Below are 22,132 nucleotides of genomic sequence, written 5' to 3'. Positions count from 1 at the left end.
GGTTTTGTTTAGCATGGACTTGTGGTTTATCAAATCCGATGTAATGTTGGGCTTTTTCAAGTGTGTGTTCAGAAACTGCTGCCTTTCTGGAACGTCGGTGTTTGACATCGGCGATTTTATTTTATGCTTCTTTTAGTTTGGCTTATGTATGAGAGACTACAGTCAACTGTTTGTAAATATACATAGCTGAAATGCTTCATAACGGCGGTTGCAACAGCAGCTCCGTATGGCGTCCTCCGAAGTTTCAGCGAACTTTATAAATGAGAACTACAGCACGCGGCGGGAAATTAGAATTTTTTAGCAGTTACCTGCGCCTATAAATCAAGTGTAAAGTCGCCCTAAGCTCTGCGAGATAGCTTTCTGGAACATTTTAAAATGTAAATGACCCTCAACTCCACACCTCTGTATAGACGTCATAGGTACTGCTATTACAGGCTGTCTGGACTGCTTCATACTCAATGCTACGATGACGACTCCAGAATGTAATATGCTCCGCACAGAGGGTTTTTACATGTATTGGTGTCTTTTAGTATTGATATTTCAACATAATTATTCATGTACTAGCTTCCGCTCGCGGCATGGCCTGCGTAGACCTATGTTGATAAAAAACAGCCTAAGTGTTACCAAAATTTTACCAAATCGGTCCAGCCGTTTTTGCGTGAAAGAATAACAAACATACATCCATACATTCTCACAAACTTTAACATTTTACAATGTTAGTAGGAAGTAGGATACCTAATTATGATAATGCATGAAAAGAATGTACCTACTATTACAATACATGAAAAGTGTTGCTGTTAGATTTTTTGATTCAGGCATTCAGATAATGAAACAGAGGAATAAATAACACATAATAAGTTCCTAAAAACAAATACTAGTATATAGTTTGGTACCAAGTACATCAAGTTTTTCATATAACTTGACTGGATTTTACATATAAGTAGGTACTATGTTTCAGTAGTTTGTATACAAGTTTCGTAAAGAAAAAAGGTCATTCACAGTTATAATCTAACATTATTATCCCCTTACTTTGGATTTATAGATTTACAAAATCCTGAGCTGATCTTACCGCCACAGAAAACACGTGTCTTACCACTGAAATTCAGTTCTTGACGCTTTATATGAACACCCACGCCATCTAGTGCGTTTAATTGGAACTGCTGTATTGAATACGAACATCAAATGCATAGCAGAGGCCCAACTTCTGTGACCTAGCAAGAATAGTTCTAACTAAGCATGCAAGATGCCGCGTTTGTTCATTTTACAAAGTAGCTATATGTTCAGGAAACGGCAAGGTCTTTCATTATCATTGCGACGCGCACAGCAAACAACGATTTCCTATTTCAACGTTGTTAGGTAGATATAGCTTGATAGCTTGTATTTGTTTGCTGATCCATCGTAACGACTTCATCCGTACATAACCTTCCGTGAAATAAACAAATCACAATATCTAGTTAGCTACTTGTACACAACAATTTCGTATAACTTTGCTAAGTAGGTACTTATTCCTGTACCGTCATTAACCTCTTTCTATTCTCTCTTCGTCGTTACGACACGATAAGACATAAGAATGATAACCACCTATTTGCGATACGTATTGGAACATTATTTGAATTCAATATTAAATACCATGTATAACATTATTATTATCCACTAGCTTCTGCCCGCGACTTCGTACGCGGATCCTGTCCCTTATGCCAGCGACTACGGGGTCAGCAAAATCAAAGATCTTAATCGTCTGATGTTGAATTTTAAGAGCCCGTTGACTTGAAAACAACGGAATACGCATTAGAAACGTTCCACATATTTAATTTTTGTACTTCAACGGCAAAAGCACAGCAGACTAAACAAAACGCTGAGAACTGAACCGCAATAGACGCGATCATAGGGATAAAAGTAGTGATTCTAATTAGTCCGCATTTAAGTTGTGTGTGGCAAATATATTACACGTATTATTACGTAAAAAACATTAAATAGATGAGAAAGTCGTGGTGACTTAGTGGAAGTCGTGGTGGTTTAGTGGGTAGAGAACCAATCTCTCAAGTATGAGCGTGCGTCTTTGATTCCAGGTGTGGCAAGTACCTGCCAATGCAACTTTCCTAAGTTCGTATGTAGGTACTTTCTACGTATATTTTGGATACCAATGACCGTTATTTGGAAGGCATGTTAAACTGTAGGTTCCAGCTGTCATTGAACATTCTTGGCAGTCGTTATGGGTAGTCAGACCAGTAAGTCTGACCAGTTTTACCAAGGGGTGTTGGGTTGAGCGGGTAACCGGGTTGTGGAGGTCAGATAGGCAGTCGCTTCTTGTAAAACACTGGTACTCAGTTGCATCGTGACTGGAAGTCGACTCTAACATAATTGGGACAAAGGCTCTTGAGATAATAACGACAATAATAATGAGATATAAGCACCGCAGGACATCTGAGGCTGATGACGGGGAGTAGCTACCCCGCGGGGCTATATATACTGAGTTCTCCAGGGAGAGTATACTGCAACCATCTCCGGCTGGTCGGAGTGAACCATGACGGGGGTAGGTCTCAAGCCTCTGGCTTGGCTTGGCCGTCCAGAGTGGAGTCGCTAGAGCAGGGTTAGTAGCCCTGCTCGGAGGATGCCTCGTGGTAAGTGACCCACAGGGAGCGCGTAATCTGCGTTTAAAATCCGCCGAGGTATTCTCACACTTCAGCCGCTCATGTCCCTGTTGCCCTCTTGTTGCTATTCAGTGACTGATTCCCGGGGGCCTAAGTGAGCTGGCGAAGTCTCCACCTGCAATTTTTACATGTATCTAATACATTGTCATCGGCAGGTGCCATAGTTCCCGTAGTTTCCCCATTCCTAGTGCATTAGCATCCCATCACAATAGCCCAAGTAGTTTTCATCCACAGTTAGCAATGGTATAGCACAGAACCGGGGATTGTCTTTTTTTTAACGACGTCCACCGGGGATTGTCCTTGAGTTCATATTTCTATAGTGTATAAAGGGATAATCGTCGGTTTTGTGTCAACATACCTATTTCATAACATTCGTTTCTATACATTTCAAGTGTAGTATTGCTCTTGAAGTTCCACATCAGGTGTTCCAGATCTTCGATGTATATACGTCAATAGAGAGTGCTTATTAGATTGAACCACTTTTGCAAAAACGTCATATCTTTATATGCTATAGTCTTGCTGGGCTCCTGGGGTTCCACATCAGGTGTTTTACATCTTCAATTTTTATAAGTCAACAGAGAGTGCTTATCAGATTGAACAACTTTTGCTAAAACGTCACACCTCTATATGCTATAGTCTGGCTGGGCCCCTGGAGTTCCACATCAGGTGTTTTAGATCTTCAATTTGTATAAGTCAATAGAAAGTGCTTATCAAGTTGAACAACTTTTGCTAAAACGTCATACCTGTATATGGTACAGAGAAGCTGGGCTCTTGGGGTTCCACATCAGGTGTTCCAGATCTTAAAATTTATTATCTCAGCTGAAAATGCTCATCACATGAAACAATTTTTCTTATGGCACCATTTTGGTATCTCTTATAGTTTTGTTGGTCTGTTGGTGTTCTGCATCAGGTCTTCAAGTTTCGAAGATAAATTATAGCCTATATGTTGACCAGGCTTAATACTGATACAACAAAGAAAAAATCATTGAAATCCGTCCAGTAGTTCCGAAGATTAGCGTGTACAAACAAACAGACATACAGACATACAGACATACAGACAGAATTTTTTTTTTGGATTTGTGCTCCATTACTGTTTCTAAACCCCACCCAATTATTATTTTTTTAATATTTTCAATGTACAGACACAGTTTTTTTACAGATTTATTATATGTATAGATTAACGTTGCTTTATTAAATGCTGCGTAACCCAGATTATCTAAGATATTTGCCTTGGCACTAATGCAAACGCATCGCCACTGACATTAACTACAATGTCAATGCTTTTGCTCAGTCTTATTTGGTATCACTCGATACACTGCCCACTAATTGATTCCCATAGAGCAATAATGTAATAATTACTCAAAAAATCTAAATGCGTCTAAAAACAAAAAGAGAGTCAAGTTTGATAGATGAATGTGCCCCAAATGCGGAGTTACATCACAGCAAATGGTCGTAAATCACCGAACTCTGTAAATAGCCCAAGTTTGGTGACGATCAACAGACTGACAAGCCGACGATCTAAATATCGTAAAAATTGTTTGATGCTATATTTAGACTACCACTTCCTTGGTGCTATTCTAGAACCTGTAGCGGATCTGCCGTAGTGGGCACTGTGAGCACGCCCACAACAACCCTAATTTTCTTTTGACGTCACATTTATTTCATCTTTTTGATTCCTGTTACCATAGTCCTATAAACACAACCTATTTGTAAAAGAAGATAATGTCTAATCATACATTTAATAGATTCTGAGAGTTGCAGTTAAATACCTAAGTTTTATTTTTCTTGATTAAGTTATCAGCATATAGCTCTGCTGATTTTATAAAGATTAAAGGATTAAACTTGGAAGTAGGTCTGTTCATCATCCGTGGCATTAAAACACACAACTATACGTAGTAAGCTATATGACCATAGGCAAGTTCTCTATTATGTAGAAACAACGTAAGCAGAACCGTGGGCGGAAGCTAGTAGGTAATTTATACCTTGACCCACCACGCACTGATGGTTGCATCATAATTTAATATAAATCTAAACAGTACATGTGTCTAGTTCAATCTACTTACATAGCCCGCTGTGGCGACTTGCCATCTCATCACACCCAATTTAACAGAGGCAGAGACTGAATTGACCACAAATTGACGGTACCTATTGCCACCACTTAATGAACCTCCTCTTGTTCTAAAAAAAATAAGTATTCTTCATACAAGGCCGCGGTACAAGTTAGCCAATCTATTCCAAAAGAGGTGAAATTTTCGTCTTCTATAATGTTATATCAAGGATTGCTTAATTCTTCATATGACATTACACAACGTAGAGTCACAGCGAAAACATACAGTGTTAGATGTTAGTCGAAACCGGTTGTAGCAGTTCTCGTAGGTACATGCCCACGCGCATCTTATGTCACACAGCGATCATATGATAAGTAACATAGTTTCAAGATGGAGCCGATTTTAAGGTAACTCGCGTAGATATGTAGATTGCCAGAACCAACCACATGAGTGCTAGAGGATAAATTGAACTCATAGATGTCACAAAAACCCTGATATTTCACTTTAACTGATAATCACTATCTGCCTAGCTTTTTCCTCCACACGCACCGGATAAAGTTGTGTGCATACTTGTTCAATTCAGTTTCTAAATTAAAAATATATTTAAAATAGACTGAAAATCAGCACTTTCTGTGTGTCAAATATTATGTTTATAAAATAGCTCCAGGACAACTTATCGTACTCCACCACTTAGATACATTTCCGCTGAGAACAAAATCCCCGAATCAAAAATAAAGATCAAAACCAAGTACTTATGTGTTTTGTTCTTCACCGTATTTCCTATAAAGCTTTATATTCATGTTATTTAATCCCTACTTAATATTATAAATGTTAAAGTTACTCTGTCTGTCTGTCTGTTACGCTTTCACGTCTAAACCCACAGATCTGATTTTAGTAAAATTTGGTACAGAGATAGAGCTAACCTTGAGAAAGAACATAGGATAGTTTTTATTCCGGACTTTTGAAGATTCTCTTGGAAACACGATATAACGGAACTCTACGCGGACGAAGCCGCGGGCGGAAGCTAGTAATACATATTTACGAATGACTTGAGATGAGTATTTTTAAATGTTGCATGTCTTAGTAAGCGCTCTGCGATAACCTTATAATGAAATATGAATACTTCCCGATCTTCAAAGTTGCGTTTTAAGTGAGGTGAGCAAGGTTAACGCTAAATGCTTTGAGTGTGTGCTCTATGGCACAACACTGCAGCATTATGCCATCTATGTTATAAACTGGTAAGATGCGCCAAGCTTCGTTTTTAAATGCATTTCGAATAAAAAACCATTAACTTACCTACGATGATATTCTAAGTTTTTTATGTGTCGCATATATTGATGTAATAATTGCAATTGAGAATGAATTTCACTTTCAATGTTATGTAAGAATGCTGTGAGAGGCATCGTACATAGAATCGGTAGGTACGTGGTGCGCAGTTTGGATACGTGTCGGCGCAGGCACGCAGGGCGGGCGGCACTGGCGCCTTACCGCCCGCCCTGCTCGCTCGCTCCGCTGTGTCGCACCTAAACATATCCAACACCTCCCATATATCAAACTCATCACTACTCTTCCAAGAAGGCCAACCAGATAACAAGGTAACATTTCAAATGTATTTAATTCACCTGATATTTAATTTATTATTCTATAATTTGAAGCCTCACTTCACGATTCTGTGTCACTAGGTCGAATTCTTGCGGATGAATGCCACTGCGTCTGTTTACATATACGTAATATAAATAATATTGGTGTTCATATACATTTTTTTTAGATGTTTCTGGATAACTTACCTAATTATAAAAAAATATATTTTCAATCTTTTTTCGAATGTTAAGGAATAGGTTAATTGCCCTCAATTCAACCTACATAGGTACTGTTCGTTTCAACTGCTCTATCAAAATACTCTTTCTTTTCCGAAGAAAAACATTGTTAAGTCAATGTTACAAAGTATGCATTATGAACTGAATGTTTTCAAGGGATCGAGGTCTGTCACTTCGCTGTTCGGCAGGCTCTTGATTAAAAAAAAAAAAGATTGATACTAAGAATTATATGCCTCTATGTATTATATTTCCTAAAAAGTGAGTACCTATATAGGTATAATTCCTAAAACAGTGTGAACTTAATTATTATACTTATTAGACAAAGTTTCGAGTAAGTAAATCTATACATACATTCATCATCATCGTTCATACAAGATGTTAGGGTAGTGTATCATTATGAAAAAAAACTCTTCAGAGCAATCCGACCATAGAAATCCCTATTATCTTTGACCCTAATTGGGATTCAGCCACGCTACAGCCCTTTTGGATTTTTTTAACCCACTCAAATATAATGTCCCACTATATCTATCTCAGTCTCCACCTCAGTCTATCTTCTTGGAATAGACGTGCAAATACGAGATTTTGTAACTGTTCATATTTACTTTACGGTACTAGGTATTCATTGAAGACAATATTTATATACCTACCTACACTAGGTACTATGTACCTACACTAGGTAGGTACATAAATATTGTCTTCGCTGAATACCTAGTACCGTAAAGTAAATATGAACAGTTACAAAATCTCGTATTTGCACGTCTAATATAAAATTAAAAATCTATAGGTTAGTTACGTTTCCTAAGAAGTGTGTGTTGTAAATATGTATATTTCAAGTCATATTTTAAACATCGTCTAAATAGGCAACCTCCTCCCATTTATCTATTTATTTTTTTAGTTAAGGAACTAGGTATTTCCTAGGAAATGTAGGTATGATACAATTCCTAGACTTCACATATGTCCCCATATATGTGTATTACGAAAATGGTAATCTACAGAATGTGTTTTGTGTTAGTGTTTTGCTCTTCATCTGACTTTGGCGCCGTAATTATCCCTGGGCTATAGGGCATAGAACTTTCTATAGTATAGACACCTACTGTAGAGTTTCCCACGTTTTATTAGTTTACTAACAGTACTTGTTATCAGTATTCAAGGCAACATACGAGCTAGTACCTACCTACGCGAGCGTGACATGAATACAGGTTTAATATTTATCTGCGCAGATGACGTAATCGGCCATGCAAATGCAATGCCTAAAACGCAGCGTAGTCACAGATTAACTACCTAGGTAACTGTTAATTAAGGCAGTGTATTCAATAGACGAATAAGCTCTACTAAGTATGTATTATCTATTTTCAAAAAAATAACTAAAATCTGCAGGACGTTCCTCCATAATATTGCTATTACGTTATTAAAGCTAGTATATTACTCCGTAGGTAGGTTCAATTCGACCAATTCATAACAGTCGCGTTGTGAATGTGACATCAATTTTGTTAGGTCAGTAGCTACACGAGCGGCGTGCCCCTGAGAGACTATCAACAATGAAGCCAGTCGCGGACTGAACAGCACAGTCGCAGTTGTCTCACAGACTCACGGACGTACAAGTTGCCAGTGATTGTGACACGAATAAAAATACGAACAATCTACTTAGCCTAAGTGTATTTACTTAAAAGATTTTTTTTTGTTTTTTTTGTGTGTTAATTTCTCATTGCATAGAACTAGAACAGAACGTAGGTAAGTAAAAAAGAAAAAAGAAGTCATTTAGTGTACCTACCTTGTTAATGATTGATTTAAATATCAAAATAAACACTTTGGGCCTTACTACAAAAACTTTAAACCCTGTTTTACACTTGTCTAATAAAATTTTGGCTGCAAAATGAACCATATGTCAACGTCATAATTTGACATTTTTTTAGACAAGGCATAAACTAGGGCTGCCAGGTGGCCGGGAAATCCGGGATTGTCCAGGAATTACTAGTCTTGTCCCGTGTCCAGGAATTGCATCTTTTAGTCCCGGATTTTCGAATACCGTCATACACTAGTTTTTTTCATTTTGATAATAGTAGCAGGCCGCTTCCCTTCCTTTATTACCCCGCTGCATTGCAATTCTTCGTTTTAAAGAGCCCAGATTTCACAAGTCTTTTGAAAGGACTGCAAAAACAGTCTTCAAACATGCGAATTATGAATAAAGGCAAAAAATATAGATAGGTATTCTAATTTTTCATATTTTTTTCGTAATCCTCGAATTGTCCCGGAATCGAAATACCTGAATCTGGCAACCCTAGCATAAACTGACGTTTAAAAGTTTTTGTGGTAAGACGGCTAATCACCTAAGTAAGAAGTACCTACACAGGTATAGTACCTACCTATAGATTAAAGGTACTTACCGACCTATTTCAAAACATAAATAGGTAGGTATCTCATGTCATTGTTTATGCGGACTACCTTCTAGCTTTTAGTTCGATATACCTACACCAAAATATTTTTTTTTTTAATTGGGTGATGCGATTTAAATCTTTGATAAGCAGATAATATTAACGTACAAAAATATTAATCTGAAGTCTGCATACCTACCTAATAATGATGTGTAATACCTACGCGTTTGCCGCTCCGGTTATCTAAAGATACGACGAAAAGTAAAATAGGTCGCTAAAGATATTCCACCCACCTCGCTAGGTCGCAAAGAGGTCATTGCCCTACTTGTATTGACAAAATACACCTACAACTGTATTGTTAAGGTTGAAGCTCCGACTGGAACGGGAAAATCTCTGTATGGTTTTATTTTTAAAAATAATAATACATAGATGAAAAAATACATAAAACTACCTATTTTATTAAAAAAAAATTACGTAGGTACCTACCTAGGTAAGTGGCAGGTTAAGGCTGCCCGATCCGATCACGTTAGTCTTTTTGTAGGACAGTTTGCCTTTTCCCGAGCAAATACCTAACAGTAGGACGTTCTGACTAGGATTTTGCACTATTGCTATCAGTGTGTTCTACTTTTCTCTTACAAAAATCGGCCACCAATTTTATCGGACGTGGGCGGGCAGGCAGAGCCATATGATGACTGACAGATAAGAAGGATAGAAAAAGCAACAGCGCAAAATGGTCCCTTTCCATAAATATGAAGTTTAAAAAGATAATTAAAGGAAATAGAATTGTATCGCAATGTAAAACTACCTAGGTAGGGTAGGTACAATGTGACCGTCTCGCTAGTAGTGATGAACAAAACTGCTTTAATACCGCTTACCTAGAGCTACCTACCTAGATCGTATCTACAGAAGCGAACTCTTTATAACTGGATTTATGTAAACAAAAGTTTCTAATAAACACGTTACCAATTGTTCCATTTTGACCTTCAAAAACCTTCCTACTTTATAATTTTTTGTTGTAATCCTTTTTTCTTTATTTATCATCAATCAACTGCCAATAAGTACCTACCTATACAGTTTTTTTTAAATAAAAGTACAATTCCTAGCGATAATGTATTTTTTCACACACACACTTAGTTTCATCTGTAAGGTTAAGGGTCAATTCCCACTGAAAGAGCAGCGGCCGCGCTGGGCCGCGCCGCGCCGCGCTCTTACATTTTCCGTGCTCTTACGGCCGCTGCCGGCCGCTGCTCTATCAGTGTGAATTGACCCTAATAAGATTATTGAGTAGGTAGGTACCTACCTAACCTTACACGTCTTGAGTAGTCTCTAGTAGTCATTATACTTACCTTTTAACATTTTTTTACAGGATGACGTCACCTGCAATAACAAAATCTCCAGAAAACCAAAAAGCCGAAAAAAAGTCTCCATCGCATTCGGCGCGCACTCCCGAGAGAGTGCCCTCCAGCACCGACAATACCGCATCTTCTGCCGCTGGTGCCACGGCCCTTCAAGGCCCATCAGAAACATTTAGCTGGCTACGAATCTTTAAACTTGCAGATCTTATGATGAAACAGGGTTGTTAAGCCCTAGAAAGTTAACAATTCAGTTTATCATTGTTATTCAACAAAGATGTGAAGCTAGCAATAATTAGACGTTGTAGAAATAGGCAAAAATAAATCTTTATTAGGTACTTGTTATCAGTGGTTATATCTGCAGTAACACTAATGTGATTAGTTGTTAAATATGTTTCGTTAAATCAAATAAAGGCCAACTTGTCTCACGTCACACGCTTCGGCAGTTGGAGCAAGTCCCAAAACTGTGTTTTATAATATACCTACTACTTACCAGGGCCCCGATTCTCCTAAGTTAATAATGTCAAAATCGAAGAGAAATCGAATCGCAATATGATCGCAATAGCAGTTTTAACCATATCGGGCATTCTGCTACTAATAAAAGACCAATTGTATTCGATTGACATTTGATTGGTGTGCGATTGGTCTGCTATTTTGATGATTTTGGTCTATACGGTAGTTTGCTGTACAATCATTTTGCAATCGTAAATCATTTGCAGACAAAATGATTCATTATTGAATGACAGAAAAGGATAAACACGTTTATTTCAAAGAAAAAATAGCGGAATGCCACATACGCTTCAATCGTAATCGAGTCGGGATTGGATCTCAGTCGAATCGAGTCGAACGTCAATCGAAGGTCTCTTAAGTAAAATTAGGAGAATCGGGGCCCTGCAATACAAGTCGATTAGTATAAAGCTTGTGGCACATTATACCAGCACCGCAACAGCACGGCTCCACACCAGCATTTAAGTTGTCATTCAATTTAGAGCATTAAATCGTGTATATTATAATATATTTCGTAATTTCAATATGAAAAAGCCAACGGCGAGCACTCAGCGTGCTTGCCGCTTCCACACAACTCGCCTCGCCGCCCGCGTGCTGCAAGCGAGCGGTCCTCATGCGTACAGCGCGCCGACGGCGTGCCGACTCCGAGCCGGCAGCGAAACAACGTCATTACGTCGTGTTCAATCATAACATCAATCATAATCGTCTTAATATTGAGTTTGCGGTGACAGCAAGCTTACACCTCGCGGCCGGCGCGCCGACGGCGAGCGGACAGCGCGTGGTCTCTGCACACAGCGGGCGCGTAGTATAGATATTACGGAGGCCGCCACACAGAGCCGTCCCGCTCGACGCGACGCGACGTTCTAGTACATTGTGTCACGTCGCCGTCCCGTCCCGCCGCGCCGCGCCCGCTGTGTGCAGAGACCTTAAATTTGAGGCGACGCCGTGCTGTTGCGGTGCTGCTGTAATGTGCCACAAGCTTTACTCCGAATTACCATAATGACCGTCCACCCATTATTAAGTAATAAAGTGTGAGAAATGTTTTTTTTTTATTCTTTTCCTAGCTGATGACTAGATGGCGGTGACCAAGGTACGTGAATGTAAGGAACGGAACGTCATATCTTATCAACGTATAATTTACTTATTTTCTTATCATATAATTTTCAGGTGCCCGATTCTCCTAAGTTTATAATGTCAAAATTGAATAGAAATCGAATCGCAATATGATCGCAATAGCAGTTTTAACCATATCGGGCATTCTGCTACTAATATAAGACCAATCGTACTCCAACGACATTCGATTGGTTTGTGATTGGGCTGCTATTTTGGTTACTTTGGTCTATACCAGTGGTTCTTAACCGGTGGTCCGCGGACCACTGGTGGTCCCTGGAGGCATTCCAAGTGGTCCGCGAAGCTTAGCTTCGCGACGTTGCTATACGTTATCTAACTTAATTTTTATCGACTTATAATTGCGAGCGGAGGTTTTCGCATGGACGTACATATATCGGGTGTGTCGTACCTAGTCCCCCCCATTCATGAAAATGTATGTTTGGGCTACATTTTACGTAATTTTGGTTTTGAGTCTTAAAAAATCATTAAAATTTCACGCTCGCTCCGCTCGCGTATTCAAAAACTGTATGCTCTTATTTTTGCATTTGTCAACAAACACAAAGTTAAGTACGTTTGGGCTAAATTTTAAGTAATATTTTGGTTTAAGTCCGATAAAATTTCGCGCTCGCTTCGCTCGCGTATTCAGAAACTATACTATGGCTCTTATTTTTGCATTTGGCAACAAACAAAACGTTAAGTACGTTTGGGCTACATTTTACGTATTTTTTGATTTAAGTCCGATAAAAATTTCGCGCTCGCTTCGCTCGCGTATTTAGAAACTGTATGCCCTTATTTTTGAATTTGTCAACAAACAAAAAGTTAAGTACGTTTGGGCTACATTTCACGTAATATTTGGTTTAAGTCCGATAAAAATTTCGCGCTCGCTTCGCTCGCGCATTTGGAAACTACATAGGCAAGTTTTTCTTTATTTGCATTTGCTTACCTACACAACTGCCAACATGCGTTTAGCTTTGAGTTGACCCAAGCTGACCCAAAATTAATTTTTTTTTGGTAAATATTAAAGAAATGAGTACTAATTAAGGTAAACCGATGAGGTGGTCCCCGGCAAGACAACTTTAGTCAAAGTGGTCCCTCAGGTCAAAAAGGTTAAGAACCACTGGTCTATACGGTAGTTTGCTCTACAATCATATTGCAATCGTAAATCATTTGCAGACAAAATGATTCATCATTGAATGACAGAAATGGATAAAAACGTTTATATCAAAGAAAAAATTGCTGCCACATACGCTTCAAAAATTCAATCCGTAATCGAGTCGTGATTGAATCGCAGTCGAATGTGAATCGAATTAGGAGAATCGGGCCCCAGGTCGTATAACGAAATGTTTTGTCATCAACGCTAAAAACAATGGTATCGTCTCAAAGTAAATAAACGCAGGTATCTTTATCATAAAGGGCTCGGTGCAATATTTTAACTTGGCAAAACTTGGCACTCACGTATTATACCTACTACACACACATTACTACAACGCCACCTGTCACTTTCTTGGGGAACTATTTTTTAAATTAATTCTCAAAAAGAAAATCTCCTATCACACAGCGAAGTTCGGTTTTCGTATAAAATTCTTTGCAACTGACGGCCAGTTTCTTCATCAAAAGTTAAAGATAAAGTAATGTCTGTCCTAAGAATGCTGCAAGTAGATGAAAAAAATATATAATTTGAGGAAATTAAAAACTAAAAGCTGTAAATCGCACACTTAATCCAGTTTGTCCTGACCCTATAGTGCATTTAAAATTTAGGAACGAATTAGGAGAATTTACCTTAATAGTGTAGCACTGTAGCATATTTGACACTATATTAGGAGAGTGGTAAAATAATAAACAATATTATGTAATATTTTTTTTAATAGTATTGGTAGGTAGGAGGTACATAACACACAGGATTCTGGGTTGTTTGGATAAGGGAAGTAAAGATACAATACTATTTTCAATATTTACAAAATATACAATTATCTTTATATACTAGCTTTAAAACTATAATATAATTATGATCACAATATTTTTCTATACGTACGCTCTGTTAGAGTTCAAACCAACATCGAGCACACTGGCATCGGGTCGTGTCCGCACGCGACTGTTGCTCTACAACAATCTAACTCACGTTCACTTTTGCTGCACACTTGAGATCAAATGTTATTTTTACAATATTTAAACTATCATCTCACACACCGACAACAGTCGCAAGCGAAGGAGGCCCGAAGTTTAACCGTCCCATCCTCATAAAACCACTTCATGAACAGAATTAAAACATTTTAGCCAAATTCTGGGCCCGACGTCGCCGTGGCCCCAACAAACCAACTTGAAGCCACTGCGAAGTGGGACCACTTTGAGGTTAGCCTCAATATCATAAATAAACAAAACTATATTATACTTCTCACATGCAGTTAAGTGTGTAACTGTGTAAATGTTTTTGAAAAACGAAAAATAATTTCGGAATATGCATAATATTCTGATACATTTTAGTATTAATAATTGACATTTTCAGCATACCTCTTAAGGATGTAATTATTATCTAGGCAGATTGTTGTCAATATTTTAAAGGTTGGTTCACAAATTAAGTTACAAATGCATAATCAAACACTAAACAATACTCAATTTTAAGTGACTTTTATATACTGAATTAGCACAGTATTCATCATGCTACAGTAAGTAATCAAGTAACACTCAAACTTAAGCAATGCTTAAGTATTCAGCTTTGGTTCAATGTATACAACAGAAAGGATTTGAAAATAATAATACGAAGAAATGAACTTATTTAACACAACTTAGAAAATAACTACACCCCTGTTACAAAAAGAAGTAAATATTTTCACGCAATAAATTAGTAATTTATAATTCGCATGTTTCTTACATCATATTTTAATAGCGTGTCTAAATACCGTCATATTTATCACTATTATTCATGAAAACTTATTTACATTAACCTCCTTCATAAGGAGTTTAAATATGATTTTATAAGAGTGTACATCATTGGGCATCTGTTTGCTAGTAAAATTATAGATATTTTAAAATTAATGGACGAAGTGATGAGTTCGTTAGTGTTCCTCCTAGCCAAGTTAAGAACTGTTTGCGACGGAAATATGACAAACAATATGATTATTCATATTTATACATTCTAGTTTTAACCTTAAAAAGAATATACGTAATAATATTACCTGTGCTATAAATTTATATCGTACTTTATAAAATTACAATACATAAAATATTTTGTACTTTATTTTACGTACGACAGCACAGTCGCACCATTATCTAACTATAATAATAATGCAAGTTATGTGAAATGCCTTCTACTCGAATCAGAAAGTGGCAATATCACTAGAACTTAAATTATGAGAAGTACAATATTGTTAGTTTAAATGTATTGAAAGTTATCAAGTGAAGCTTTCTAAAACATATTTTTATCATTATGCGTTATAAGTACAAAAATCGCTTATTGAAAAAGCAAGTGAACAGCGGCAAATGAGGATGGCGAGTACAAATAGAGATAACCTGAGCGGCGGCCCGCAATTAAAGCAGCAATGAGATCCGAATACGTCGACACTGTATGGGCAGGCGCTCGACGTACATCAGCTGGCTGCTGTACGACTGATTCATTCAACCAAAAGAATGCCAATCCGTTATTGTGCCTTTAAGGAATGTTACATGTATCGTGCTTTCGATTTATTCTAATTAACAACAAGCCTCCGCCAGCGGTTTCATCCGTGTCTCGATGATCTACTTCCTTTACCCGGATGGGATCAAAAAGCCATGTGTATCCCTAGTTTTAAGCTACTTCTTTATGAAATTTCAGCCAAACCGGTTCAGTCATTTTTCATTTAAAAATGGTGTAATTGATACGAGTTATTGTATTTATTAATATTTAGAAAGATATACATACTATGATATATGTATTCGTGACCAAATAGTAATAATTTATTCTGCATATTTTTCTACCTAAAGGTCATCATTAACTAATAAAAAATATTTAAATATGAAAAAGCCGCGACGCACCGCAATATTCTTACACCTCGGACACGTTAACTGACTAAATAAATAATAAAATAAATGTGTAACTTTATTAACTAATTTGTATTATGATCGCTGAGCACAGAAGTATTCCAAGCTCGCATATCTATGCAAAAAAATATAATATCAAGGAAACGGGGACTAACTTAGACAAGAGGTCCTTTTTATACGAGTTCGGGAAGTAATGCAGCTTTGGACGCGTTGAAACCGCGGCGAATCAACACTAAATTACTCGGTCATTCATTTTTAAGGATCTTTTGACTTCAGCTAATACAATAACTGTCAAGCACTCATTTGTTTGAAGTCTGCCATGCTCCAAGCAACGCTTCACACCTCGTAACAGTAGTTCACATTCGATCTTCACACCGTTACGAAGAAAGAAGCGACGCAAAGCCAATACACAAACAATAATCGCTGGGATAGCCTTTTTTTAATAAAAGGCGATATTGCAATGATACCGCCTACTATATATTTATTAATCTATGTTTACATTTGCAATTGAATGAAGTTTATACCTACGTAAATATGCGAAGTCTTTTAGTGAACTATTACAACTGCAGAAAATTATGACATTGGCATAATAGTTTGATATAATACAATTGTCATACTGAAAACGCAGTTTCTATTAATATATAAAAATCACAACAAAATATGATCATCATTTTTGCGATAAATTTTTAGTAGTTTATAAATCAAAGAATAATATGACTTCGCACTGTTATATAGCTAATTCAAAAGATAGTCTTTCAGAACAGTATTGAACATATTTCCGATATCGCTAAAGGCGAGGCCGTACGCGCCGTCTATGCGCGTTCGCTTAGTAGCACACTGCACTCTATGCTCCATAAAATAGGGCTACCTACAGTCTACATTAAAAAGTCAGAATCACAGTTTATTTTCCACATGTATTTTTCCCTTACTATCTTATATAACTTAACTACGTAACTATGATTTTTACAAGTAAACAGTAATCATTCGACCCAGTATTCATGAGTTTCCATTACCTACCGTAATGACCTAAGCGAAATCGAACTTTAGTACGGATAGATTCGATATTTACAAAATTTAAATTATTTTAGACCTAATTCGCTTAAAACAAAATAACAATTTACACTAACAATAAAAATGCTCGATAGATTGCCACTCATCTAATCAGAACCCAAAATTAAATATATTTATCAACTGACTTTGCCATCTATCATTATTTTTTAAAAATTTAAACTCCGAACATCGTCGAACCCAGTCGACCATAACAAAAGTATTTTACAATGAATAAGCTATGACTTATATCTAGTACTTAAATAACTGACGGCTGCTTATCTATGTGAGACTTTATACAGGCGCGTGTGGGGATCCCGAGCCGTCAGAGACGACGCCGCGATACGCGATAACAATAAATAAACTCAAGTTTCATTACCACCTAGAGAGTTCACTTTCTCAGAGGTATTACAACTCAATTCCTCAGAAGTTTTGTCACTGTTAATATGACAAAAAATCTATAGTTACTTCAATATTTACTCCTACCAGGTCGATCTATTACTACAATAAAAATGAAGATAAAAATTTCACAACCTGGCCGTATTTACAATGCCTTCTTAAGATCGACTAAATCGATGACGGTTTAATGTCTTCATATAATATTTGAAGCAAACGTTTAAGGAATAAATGCGTCATGTCCAGAGTGAGTCCATGAATAAGATCAGGACTGATTCGTCAAGTTTTAGCTTTCCACAAGTTTGTAAATCTTCTTGCGAAATTGTATTCAATATCATAGAGCATACCTCAAACAGTAGCTATAACAATAAGTAAGTGTGCGATGTCTGCAACCCGATGCATCAGGTCTGGTGCGATACGGTTTAAATTCTCATTAGCGAACTCACACGAAGGGAAGATGTGAACTGTGAACATGGCCTGAAAACATACAACAATATTTAATACATCAATTCAACTACTTCGTAAGGGGCATATTTTAGATTCTCTGGGTGGATGATCATTTCCGAAATAATTTTGTGACTATCTGCCTAACCGGATGCAGCTGAGTACTGCCTGACACTGCATATCTGACCCTCCTCAACCCGGTTACCCGGTCAACCCAATACCCCTTGGTAAGACTGGTTGTCAGAGTTTCTGGCTTCTAACTTTCCATAACAACTGCCAAGGATGTTCAAATGACAGTCGGGACCTAGTTTACTATGGACGGACAACTTGTGTGTTATGACAAGATGGTGACTACCACAGATCGACCGCGCCAAACGTTGCTTAGCTTTATTGATCTACCGACTCCTGCGGCGGTTACTTAGCCAAGGGTTCCACACACAACGGCCACTCCGTAATTACGATAACAACTCGAGTGTTTAGGTCATCTCGAAATAACTGTCAAAATATACTGCTTCTTGCAGTTTTGGCCCCATTTTCCAATGCATGAACATACCTGATGATGTCCGGGCGGTGCTATGTTTACGATCCCAGCAGCTTGTTTGCGCTGGAGATATGTAATAAAGCCGGCAGTAAGGTTAGTAGACTGCTGTAGTACATCCATATGGTCACGACCGCACGGCAAAGCCAAGAGCATGCAGTGCTCGTTTTCCATCTGTGAATGATCGATGATTCATTACGATCTAATTATCAATATACTATATGAACAAAATAATATTCTCTTTCAGAAAGTTATTAGAATTGATATCGTTTTGCTTACCTTCATCTTGCGGTGCACTTGGTCCAGCTGCGGCTGCTCTAAGCGCATCCGTTGAGCAATACGCAACAGCGGCGTCGAGCCGTCCGCGTGTCTCGACAGCGTGTCGCCCGCGACGCCCGGGTTGCCGCCTACAAAGTGCATCTGAACGGCGGCCGAGTCGTTTTTAAGTGCCAACAACCCTTGCCACATGACCGGGTAGCGCTGGAATACAAAAGCATAATGAGCGATAGGGTCAGAAGGAGGGCACGGATCGGTAAGGAGGTCGCGGACGCGGGTACTGACCCGGAGCAGCATCTGCAGCGAGTCGGCCTCGCGCGGCACCTGCGAGGCGTGCGGCGGGCCGGGCGCCGGGCCCGCGCCGGGCGGCAGCGCGCCGGCGGGGCGGGTGGCGTGCGCGGGCGGCGGCGAGCGGCCGCAGCCGGCGGCGTAGGCGGGCCGGCGCGCGCCGCAGCACGTCGCGGTAGGCGCCGGGCGACGCGCGGCCGCCCGCCGCGTCGCGGAAGGCGGCGGGCGACAGGCGGCCGGCCGGCACGCGCGCCGACGGCGGCCGCCGCAGCTCCAGCGGCGGCGTGGGCGCCTCCGACCCTTCGGCTTCTAGAGACCTGTCGTGAGAATACGAGTTACCGTTTATGTGTCACTCGAACGCACAGTGACATTGTGAATAGTGATACTAACATAGATTTAAGTTTCTATAAAATGACAAGTTTTTGGATAATAATAAATTAATCATATACAAGATGTAAATGACTACTTAAATCGACACCATCTTTTCTACCTGGTGTGTCGTACCTAATCACATTAAATCCTATCACAAATACTTTATGATATTCTATAGCGAATTGTAAAAAAAAATACTTAATCCGAATGGTTTAGCCACAGGAGTAATTTTTCGTTTTCTCATAATTTACAACATCACGTGTAAAGCAGAGATAAAGTTAGGAGTACCTATCGAATGTTTCTACCAGTTGACAGCTGGCAGTTTTCAAGGGAGAATTTCCGATGTTTGTAATTACTGACTCTTATATGGTGTTCTAATTTTCGGACATTTTTCTTCTATTTACTTTGTTTGAGAAATGCATTTTTTTATTTTTACGTATTTTATTTTTTTCTTTGTGCTCGACATATACGTAATATAAACCAGTATATTAACGTATTTAATTTAATGTGATTAGGTACGACACACTCTGTATAATTATGTCATTTTTGATGACATTTTTATAGGTTGGCGATGTTATTGGCTATGATAATTTATGGGTATTTTTTAAATACTTTTATCTATACGATGTGTTACACGTTGTATATATTTCTGTTACTTTCGTCATCATCCTCGGAGCCTTTTTCCCAACTATGTTGGGGTCGGCTTCCAGTCTAACCCGATTCAGCTGAGTACCAGTGGTTTACAAGGAGCGACTGCCTATCTGACCTCCTTAAGCCAGTTACCTGAGGAACCCAATACCCCTTGGTTAGACCAGTGTCAGACTTACTAGCTTCTGACTACCCTGCCAAAGACGACTGCCAAAGATGTTCAGTTACAGCCGGGACCTACAGTTTAACGTGCTTCATCCGAAACACAGTCATTGGTGTTGGTGTCTAAGATATACTTAGAAAGTACATACAAACTTGCATTGCAAGAAAAGTTGCATTGGTACTTGCCTGACCTGGAATCGAACCCGCACCCTCATACTCGAGAGGTTGGTTCTTTGCCCATTAGGCCACCACGACTTTTTTTTTCTGTTACTTTTGTAACATAATATTGAATATGTTTGTTACCTTTAAGAGGTATATAAATACCTACATCTATTAGGCAATGTAGCCTAATATTAAAGGTATCATCATCGGCAATGATATTGAGCCCAGACCTTCACCTGCGCAGAAGTGATTTGTTAGTTTATTGCCATAAGTGTACGGTGCGCAAAGCGATCCCCACTCTTCCGCCGAGAGCTCATTATCCGTGCCTATTACTATACAATATTTGATTTTGTGTTAGTTGAACAAAGAAAAAATTACCTTGTATATGGAGAAGGTGTAGCTCGAGTTTCGTGCTGTGTGGCTCGGAAATGTTGCTGATACATTTGGTAATGTTGATGAGAAAAATGAGGATACATCCCGTCGCCCTGTAATCACAAACATAATATTTATTATCACGTCTCGCTTTTATGTATTTCCGCAAGTCACATATTATATGATTTTATTACGTTATGGTATACCGAAGTAACCGGAGAAGTTTGTTGATGTGCAGGCGGAGGACTTCCAACTAAATCAGCAGACTTCCGGACGGCATGAACAAAATTAAAAAATGAACACTTTGTCGATAAACTCCCACGTAAATAATACAAAACAAAATTACCATTCCTATTTGACCTTGCGGACTGATTGATGGCACACTCGCAATAGTAACTCTAGAAGCCGCACCTGAACAAATAAAAAATGTTTGTATTAATTATCACACCCTGTCTGGATAGGGTCAATCTAGTTAAGAATGGGATTCTGGCTAGTCAGACAAATCAAAGTGATAAATGCACAAAAAATATTTGGTATCAAAAATCACCCATTATCCCCTATTCCCTCTTCTCATTGAAATCGATATTGATTTCACATACCTAAAAAATTATTTCGGTGGTTGTTTTAACTATGCAAAATCAAAAAGAATAAATAAAAGACAAAACAAATTATTTTAAGCAAACTTGTATAATTTCGAGCTGTTAAATTGTGTAATTTAAAATGTATATATAATAGCATGAGCAAAAATATTATAAACCTACGAGAGCATTACTACATTACTTAGGCCCATTATTTACAAATTCTGATGAAAAACATAATTTTCATTTGCGATTTTTTTTTAAAAGAATATATATTTCATTTGATGAAATAACAAGTACAAATGAGCGTATCGCGGGGTACGTACCGGGATGGTGGTGGTGCGGGCCCACCACGGCCACCTGCTTGAGGTGGTGGTCGGGCGGCGGGTGCGGCGGGTGGTGCGCGCCGCGCGGCAGCGAGGCGGTGGCGGCGTAGCGGAAGGCGTCGGCGGGGCGCTCGTCGAAGGCGTCGGGCGCGCGCTCGGGCGGCCGCGCGCGCGCCACGGAGCGGATGAGCAGCGGCGTGGCGCGCTCGCCGCAGTGCGGCAGCGCCGGCGACTGCACGCGCGCGTCCGACGCCTCGGTGGCGCCCACGGGCACCAGCGCGCCCGGCACGCCGTCGCCCAGCCGCCGCCGCGCCGGCTCCGCGCCGCCCTGCGCCAGGGGCGACGACGGAGCCTCGCCCGCCGGCCGTTCGTTGGGAGCCGCCGTGACGACTGCGTCGAAAGTGCCCGCAAGTTTGGCGCTGATCTCGGAGATCATCTTTTAGGTGGTTTTGTAATAGGCGTAGGCGTAGAGTGTGGCGCAGGCGTGTTGAGCGGCGCGTGCGGGGCGGGCAGCAGCGGCGCGTGCGGAGCCGGCAGCAGTGGGGCGTGCGGGGCCGGCAGCAGCGGCGGCGCGGGCGCGGGCGGCGCCTCGGGTGCGGCGGCCGGTACGCAGGCGGCGGCCGGCACGCAGCCGGCCGGCGCTGCGCGCGCG

The 22,132-nt window shown here is 39.5% G+C and overlaps 1 protein-coding gene and 1 long non-coding RNA gene across 2 annotated transcripts in view; one reads left to right on the top strand and one right to left on the bottom strand.

Annotated features, from left to right (window-relative positions):
* Nucleotides 1-7,758: 7,758 nt before the first annotated feature.
* LOC110375374 (uncharacterized) lies at nucleotides 7,759-10,704 on the top strand. The gene is made up of 2 exons (XR_002429479.3): nucleotides 7,759-8,247; nucleotides 10,255-10,704. It is a non-coding gene; the product is annotated as an uncharacterized LOC110375374 (long non-coding RNA).
* A 2,998-nt stretch (nucleotides 10,705-13,702) lies between these two features.
* LOC110375379 (protein split ends) overlaps nucleotides 13,703-22,132 on the bottom strand; it is a 92,949-nt gene continuing 84,519 nt past the window's right edge. The window contains 9 exon segments of the mRNA XM_064039027.1: nucleotides 13,703-17,791; nucleotides 18,312-18,470; nucleotides 18,576-18,776; nucleotides 18,858-19,021; nucleotides 19,119-19,177; nucleotides 20,583-20,689; nucleotides 20,923-20,987; nucleotides 21,481-21,921; nucleotides 21,924-22,131. Coding sequence (XP_063895097.1) covers nucleotides 17,663-17,791; nucleotides 18,312-18,470; nucleotides 18,576-18,776; nucleotides 18,858-19,021; nucleotides 19,119-19,177; nucleotides 20,583-20,689; nucleotides 20,923-20,987; nucleotides 21,481-21,921; nucleotides 21,924-22,131 — 1,533 coding nt within the window. The 3' untranslated portion in view covers nucleotides 13,703-17,662.

The sequence above is a fragment of the Helicoverpa armigera genome, chromosome 18 (genome assembly GCF_030705265.1).
Source record: "Helicoverpa armigera isolate CAAS_96S chromosome 18, ASM3070526v1, whole genome shotgun sequence".
NCBI classification, from domain to species: Eukaryota; Metazoa; Arthropoda; class Insecta; order Lepidoptera; family Noctuidae; genus Helicoverpa; species Helicoverpa armigera.
Note: the sequence above shows the minus strand (reverse complement) of the source record. Positions and strands in the feature narration are given on the sequence as shown.